We start from the raw sequence: 7,490 nt of genomic DNA on the forward strand, positions 1-7,490 counted from the left end.
AAAGAATCATTACGTCCTTGTAAATGTCAACGATTGAACTTTCTTAATATTTTGATAGACCCAAATATGAATCATACTACAATCTTTGTTATGAAAAATAACATTTACAATATTTAGAATTTACACCTACAAATTTAGGTGTTGTTTTTGCTTGTGGCAAAAACTAACTCAGGTCTGGAAATCGCGTTGGGTTCTAACCTGAAGTATATTTCTGGTTTACCAAGATCACCTCTGTTTTGCGTGAACTTCAATTTCATCAAAAAATGCTTGTATGAAGTGACTATCCTGATTTCGTTCCTAGATTCTCAAACTAAAACTTCAATAGAAACAATTCCGAGACTTCAAGGAATCTAAGGATATGCATTTTTTTTAAAAAATTCTGACTCTGAACGGCTGAGAAAAGGGGTTTTAAAATATGTAAAACTTATAAACCGTTGTACCATTTTAAAAGAGATAACAGTAAAGCCCTTGAATAGTAGCATTCAAACACGGCGGCGGTATAAACCTGCGTTGAAGATGTGCTCCTTATGTTATACTAAACTATCTAAAAAGGGAACGGGGGAGTACACAAGCCATACCCCCTCTTCTTTTCATTTTCTGACTACGTCTATGTTATTCAACAATTCATTCTGAACATTTCATTCAAAGGTATTAAGTCTCTGCGATGACTATATTCTCATTTATTTAAGTTTAAAGTATCGGTGTCGTGGTGTACTGACAGTGTTGGGAGAAATAATGAATTTCTGAATTTCGATTGAACCATAAGTTTTAAAATTGATATAACTATTTTTTAAAAACTCGTAGCTAGTTACCGTCTTCGACAAAACAAAAGAAGTGTCATGTGGAGATGAAATTGGATGCGCGGTAGTCAGGCCAAACGAGAGGTGGGGTCAGGAGGAGGCCACTGTCCCGGAGTCCGTGTCCACCTCATACGAAAAAACAATAATTTTAGTATATTTATATTCATTTATCTCACTGAAAACATGTAGTAATAGAATAAATGAGTTAAAATATGCTGAACATTGAACTAATGTGAATATCTTTAACTATATGTTCATCGCAGAGACTTGGAATCTTCAAAACAATTTTCCAGAAAATTTTCCTGAATTTGGAAAAAAAATAATTCAAGCGAGCTAGCGTAAGTGTGCGGTTGTTCTCAGATTGCGAAGTGTGTGAGTCTTCTTGAATTGCCCGTGTGCTTAGATTCGATTGGCATTTTTAATTAGTTATTTTTGGCATTTCTCCAGGGACAGAGTGATATTGTTTTACCTCAAATTAATAAAAGTCTATGATATCTATGGTCTAGTTTCGTATTGTATTCGTCCGGAGGATAAGAATAGTTTCACTTGTATAAACATTCACCAGTAATAATACCGTGGATAGTGGTGATAGTAACGCGGGTAATGATAGTAACTATGGTATCCGTAATAACGGGGATAGTAACGTTTGTAGCCGAATCCAAAAGATTCTGACCTATCCAAATCTTCCTTGGCCGGTCCGTTTTCGACTAGAGCGGAGTTCTGCTCTCCAGCATCCAAATCTTCTGTTGGGCCAGAATCACTGGCAACGACTGATTCGTTCAACTCATTCGCGGGATATGCACTGCCAAAAGCAATTAGAGTGCAGCATATCACAACTAACTGTGGAACAATATCAAACCAAAACTAAGTAAGCTCTTCGAAATACTATAATTACTTACCTTCAACATCATGATGGCCTTAATCCTTGAAATACAGCTCCTAAAAGTGTAGTGTTCAACTGATCGGGCGCAAATGCTGATCAACCACACACCGGCCAATTGCTTTTATACGTTGGAAAAACAAGGTGGATTTGACCTACGCCACAACAGGAATCCCATTCGCCCGATGTTCATTCAGTTCATGTGACCGAATAAAACGCTGTGAATGACGTCGGGATGTGTCAGGAAGATACTTACTACTTGAAGAGACTAAATTCAATCTGTGGGATTGTTGAACTATCGCAATCGTACCGATATCGAGTGACGCTCTTCCATTCGCCTTGGTTTTATGATGTATCGCACAGATCAACATGTTCGGGTCATTACCGCCTAGAGCCATCACAGTGATATAATTTAAAACAAAGCTAAAGGCGAACGAAATAATTTCCTGCTACTGACGATGTACGGATAACGAAGGCTTGGCTTTGTTTGAGTTTGGATCGTCTGGAATGAAAATTGCTTGGAATATTCGGTGACCTTTAAATCGCTGGATGTTTCGATCTATTTTACAATTATTTCAGAGAGGTGCTAATTGTTTGTTACCAATGGTTTTCGATTTTCCTGAAATAATAGCATTATGATAATTTCACATTCTAAATAACATTGAAACGATTTTAAAGAATAAATTCATGTACTATGGCTAACTACCCACGAACCTGGTATCTGAAGTTCAATGCGAATATGCATACAGTGTGGGTCACTAGTGTCTAAGAAGATTGCTTCATGTTTTGAAATTATGATTAGCTGTCTGGGAATGAATTTGTTCTTAATTAATTAAGTAAGTCGCTCAAGGATGACCAATGGGTAAGATAAAGAAGCACGAGTTTATTTGTATATTCAGTAACAGTTATTGTTTGCAAATTATCTTAAGAATTGCTTCATATTATGTCATTTCAATCATATTATGTCAGAAGTCATAATTTTCGCTGTCCAATGCCAATGGTCGTGAATCGGGTGCTCTATTGCGATTATGTCTGAATTTGATGACGATGTCTTCCCAAATTTTCAATCAATTATATAATTTCGCTACTGGTTTATAATGACAAGATTCGCTTTGTTCAAACAACGCGTTAATTTGGAGCTAAATAAAATGTAGGATTAAAAGCAGTATTTCCGAAACACTCATTAAACAAATATCCCCTGCTCCAGTACATGATGCCTCAAACTTGCCATCTCCTAGAATTGTAATTTCCGACAAACCTGCTGAAGTAGTCTTTAGACAAATTTAAGATTGCTTTAAAAATTTGGTTTTTCATTAATTGTAATATGTTTAAATTACTTTCACGGTGGACAATACAAAACAAATAGTTTTGTTTTCATGATAAAATATTTCGCTTTTCAATACTTTTCTATTATTTTAAAAAGTGAATAGCGTTAATTTTTCAATGGTTCGATAGAGTCTTTCGCTGTCTTCCAGAAAATTGAAGAAAATCAAATTTTAATAAACTTTTTTTACTTGTTTATTTGACACGGTTCAATGCGTTAGCATAACTGAGTCGTGGGTCTTTAATGATTTTTGCAATATGTAAAAATTAAAATACACTTTCATGTGTCCATTGGGTCTTGTTGGCGCAGCTAGCTGCTGCGTGTTGAGATCTTCTTCCTTGGTGGTGAAAAATAGGGTGTGTTGTCTGCCGCACCTTGGGGGTCATTCGGTCCGTCTTTTCACGCATTTTCGCTCACGTCCATGTCGTCATCGGTACTGCATTCATTATGTTCACGGTCCGATGTTCTTGTTTGTTTGTTGTACTTACCGGTTGCTGTTGTAAATCCTTCGTCATCGGTATTTGATTCTTTCTTGCTGTTGGTTGTTGGTTTAGAGGTATTTTGTGTAATTGTTGTTACTTCGTTATTTGAAATAGCAGTTGGTTTGGTGGTACTGCAACGGATTGTTGTGGAGCTGGTGTTTGTTTTATAGTTTAGCATACGATGATTGTATACCGGTTTTGGTCGTAGCAGGTGGAATTTCCTTAGCAGTCTCTGCGCAAGGTTTTCCGTGGTGTAGCGGCTGATCACAATACTGGCATGTAGGAATTTGCCCTGGGTATGTGATTAGTGTTCGTTGAGAATATTCAACACCGTGAGGTGATGTGCATGTGAAAGTCAAATTAGAGGGAATAGGTTTTGTCGGACGCATTATCACCACACGAACACCGTTGCGGAGTCCTGGAAAGAAGTTCCTCCAAGTATCTTCCGTAACACTATTCACCTCTCCGTATTTCATGATTTTTTTGGTAATGGAGGAATAAGTACGTGGTGCCAGGTCATGTATCTTTATTTCAATACTGTCAACATATGTTGGGATACTTTATAAAATGTCATTACATTCGACGCGGGTTTCATGTTGTTCTGGGATGCGAATGATTCTGCTCGACTAATGTTTTTGAACATAATCAGTACCGCATGGCGTAAATGGTGGAATTGCACCTTATTGACTTCTGCTACGTTGAGCTTCATGTTCACTTTCAACATTTGCTCCTGAATTGATGGTCTTATCGGACATTTCGAGAAGTCAACAGCAACACAGTTTGCCTGCAACGGGACATACTCTTGCTCTGAATTGTCACTCATTGTTTGTTCAAGTTTCATACACTAGATAGTAGAAATCCATTTTTGTCTTTGCAAATAGACCAAGCAGCGCGCGGGTAAATTTAATTACTTGCCCTGCTATAGCAGCGGAGCGGTTTCTAGCATCTGAACTGAGCGAGATGAGAAACCGAACTCTTTTAAAAAATTTTGTCGAAGACATTGGAGCTTGTATTTTTTATTTTACAAGGAATTTGCCAAAAAATAGGGTGTTTCTAAAAAATGGTTTTCTGTATATAACTTTCGCAGTTTTGATTTTTCAGAAAGATGACTTTAAAAATACTTTCAGATATTTTGAAGGAGAACAATTTGTCTCAATATACTGAACCTCTAGCTTCTCTAGTTAGAAAGTTATATATACTTTTTACCAAAAATTAACTATATTTGGAGTGAATATTGCAAGATAATAAAAATATCGCATTTGCACTTTTTTGGAGATCTACAAAGCATGCTATTTTATATGACAGCAACGGTATTTAATGTTACGTGTTCTAATCAAAGATATTGCAAGTTGAAAAAGTTATATTTTTATATAAAAGTTCTAATAACTTTGAAACGAAAAAAATATGTTGTTTAAACGGTATTTTAGTGTAAAATAAAACCTACAAAAGTTATAGAAAAACCGTTTTCAAGGAACACCCTAAAGTTTACATATGAATTTCTTGTGCAGTGGAAAGTATAATAACTAGAGCTTGCATGTCTTCAGCAAATTTGTCTAAAATATGGTGCTCTACAACTTCATCGAAGATAGTCAAGCTCTATCTTAAACCTTAAAAAAGTTCAATTTTAAATATTGCCAAAAATTATAACCACTTCTAATTTTTTAACAAAAATAAGGGCCTTGCAAAGTATAACAACTTTGCCAAAATATTGTAAGGCTAAGTAATTCAATTTCAGCAAAAAGTTAAAATCCCTTCTAAATTCACATTCTGGACCACTGTGCACATTAAAAATGCAGTAATTTTCATGAGGCAAATGAAGATAACCAATTACCAATCAAGACCTATACTCTTCTGTCCTTCGAGAATTGCCGTATTATATTGAAATAAAAAATTAGAACTCGAATATTTTATCATTTAATATAAGAAATTCATCATCGACATAGAGTAATGGTTCGTTTACTGCGAATGTTTCCTGTTCCACTCGTCAGTAACTGACATTAACTTGCTACGAGTTAGGCGATACATCCAAAGTAACACTAAAATTGGCGCCAGCTAGACACTTAGTCCAAACAGTTCACACAACAGGTATGTAAGCACCGCAGGGCACTTTGCGCATACCTCTTTGGTGTACTATCACGATTCGAAATATCAGAGGTACCTGGGAAGGGAGAAACGGAAAATCATAATTGTCAAAAGGGCGCATAGAAAGAGTTAGATGGTAAACAAAAAGTAAAAATTGATGAAAGTGGTTCAAAAGTTTTTCGGATTTAAATTATATTAATTAAAGCGTTTGAAGACAGTTGAATTATAGCTGTATTTAGCGAACGATACGTTTAGATTGTAAGTAAAACAGAGTTATAATATTTGGGTGAATCGGCTTACAACTATAACATTTTGTGTCCGATAGGTGAATTATATTTGCTGTACGAAGTCCGTGGTTTTTGAAACGATAAGTACAAAGACTCACCTCGTGGTATCCCTGTACGTTGCAGTTCGGTACCTGTAAGTAAAAAATAAGAAAAGAATATAATTTAGAAAAACACAATTTGATTAAATTTATACAGATTTCGGTGATTGAAGGAAAAGCTGAAAGCAGTTAGGATTAGAAAAAAGAGAAACTATTCATGTAAGCGAATTATTCTGAACTAAATGATTGAGTATTTAATGATTAAATAATAATTGCAGTTTTAAGCTGCGCGAATACGGCTACTATAAAAAAGGTTTGTGATTAATCCGAACAAACTTAAAAATGAATAAAGCTGTTTTTAACTTAAACGACACCGAGGTAACTGGCTACAACTGTGCGGTCTGCAAATGGATGGATCAAATGGTCGCCTGCGACTGTTGCCGAAGATGGTTTCACTTTGGATGTGCCGAAGTTGGAAGCGAGGTAGGTGATATTTCTTGGAGCTGTCCAGAATGCAAAAGCAAGCCGAAAAATGGAAATGCGGAAGACAGTGGCAAACTTGTCCCAGCCGCAGATAACTATAAAGCAGGAAGCGGGGGAACGTATAAACCAGTCGCTAATCCTGCTACAGGTCCGGATGAGGTTTTGCAGAGTTTGCCCGAGAAAACAGGCACATTATCGTTCCAGGAGTTAGAGTTGCAGAAGATAGAGGCATCTCGTGAAAGGCAGGAAGAACAAATAGAGATGGAAAGAGTTTTATATAAACGACGGCTGGAAGTACAACGAGAGCTGTTTGAAAAGAGACAGCAGGTAGAGCGTGAAACGCGGCAGATGGAACTCGAGTTCGAAAAGCAGAGTCTGCAAATGGCGATTGCTGAAGAAGAAGAGCATCATAAGCAGCAACAGCATATTAGAACCGAACTGACTCACAAATTAGAACAGCTGCGAATGAGGCGGCTCGAAAATTCACCGGAAGGGATTCGAGCCGTATGTGAATTAGATGAGCCTGGAGAGGCCTCGAATGTGAGAGCAGCCACAAATGACAAAAATCATCCGTATAACAAACAGCGGGGTGACGTTCAGGGAGCGTATCACAAACATTCCACTCCAAAGCCAACCGTGCAACGTCCACCGTTGCAAATAAGTTCTTCGAATAAATCGGAACCAGCCGAACGTCAGAAGAACAGGAGTTCAAAGCAAAGTGTGTCAGCACTGTCTGTAGGAAGCCAGTCGAATCTCGACGAAGATTCAGAGTCCGAAGCGGAGAGCGAGTACTCCATACGAACGCGATCGCAGCGAGATGCTCCTCGGGTAAGGGGGCCAACGAGAGCCCAGCTTTCCGCGAGGCAGTTTTTAGCAAAAAGCTTCCAATATTTACCGGACGACCAGAAGATTGGCCAATGTTTATCTCCAGCTACGAGACGGCAAACCAGGCTTGTGGATTCTCTAACGTCGAAAACCTAGGACGGTTGCAAGAGAGCTTGAGAGGTCAAGCATTAGAAGCAGTCCGAAGTCGCCTGCTATGGCCAGATGCCGTGCCTCAGATCATCATATCATGTTGGTTAAAGTGCGGAAGGCGGAACCACCCAAGGCCGAT

At 37.7% G+C, this 7,490-nt stretch overlaps 1 protein-coding gene across 1 annotated transcript; it reads right to left on the bottom strand.

The window, feature by feature from the left end:
- Nucleotides 1-1,308: 1,308 nt before the first annotated feature.
- LOC131694243 (cuticle protein 7-like) lies at nucleotides 1,309-1,766 on the bottom strand. The gene is made up of 2 exons (XM_058982789.1): nucleotides 1,700-1,766; nucleotides 1,309-1,640 (listed from the first exon to the last, which is right to left on the bottom strand). The coding sequence occupies exons 1-2, from the start codon at nucleotides 1,709-1,711 to the stop codon at nucleotides 1,359-1,361; spliced, it is 294 nt and encodes a 97-aa protein (XP_058838772.1). The 5' UTR covers nucleotides 1,712-1,766; the 3' UTR covers nucleotides 1,309-1,358.
- Between the last annotated feature and the right edge of the window lie 5,724 nt (nucleotides 1,767-7,490).

Source organism: Topomyia yanbarensis, chromosome 3, assembly GCF_030247195.1.
Source record: "Topomyia yanbarensis strain Yona2022 chromosome 3, ASM3024719v1, whole genome shotgun sequence".
NCBI classification, from domain to species: Eukaryota; Metazoa; Arthropoda; class Insecta; order Diptera; family Culicidae; genus Topomyia; species Topomyia yanbarensis.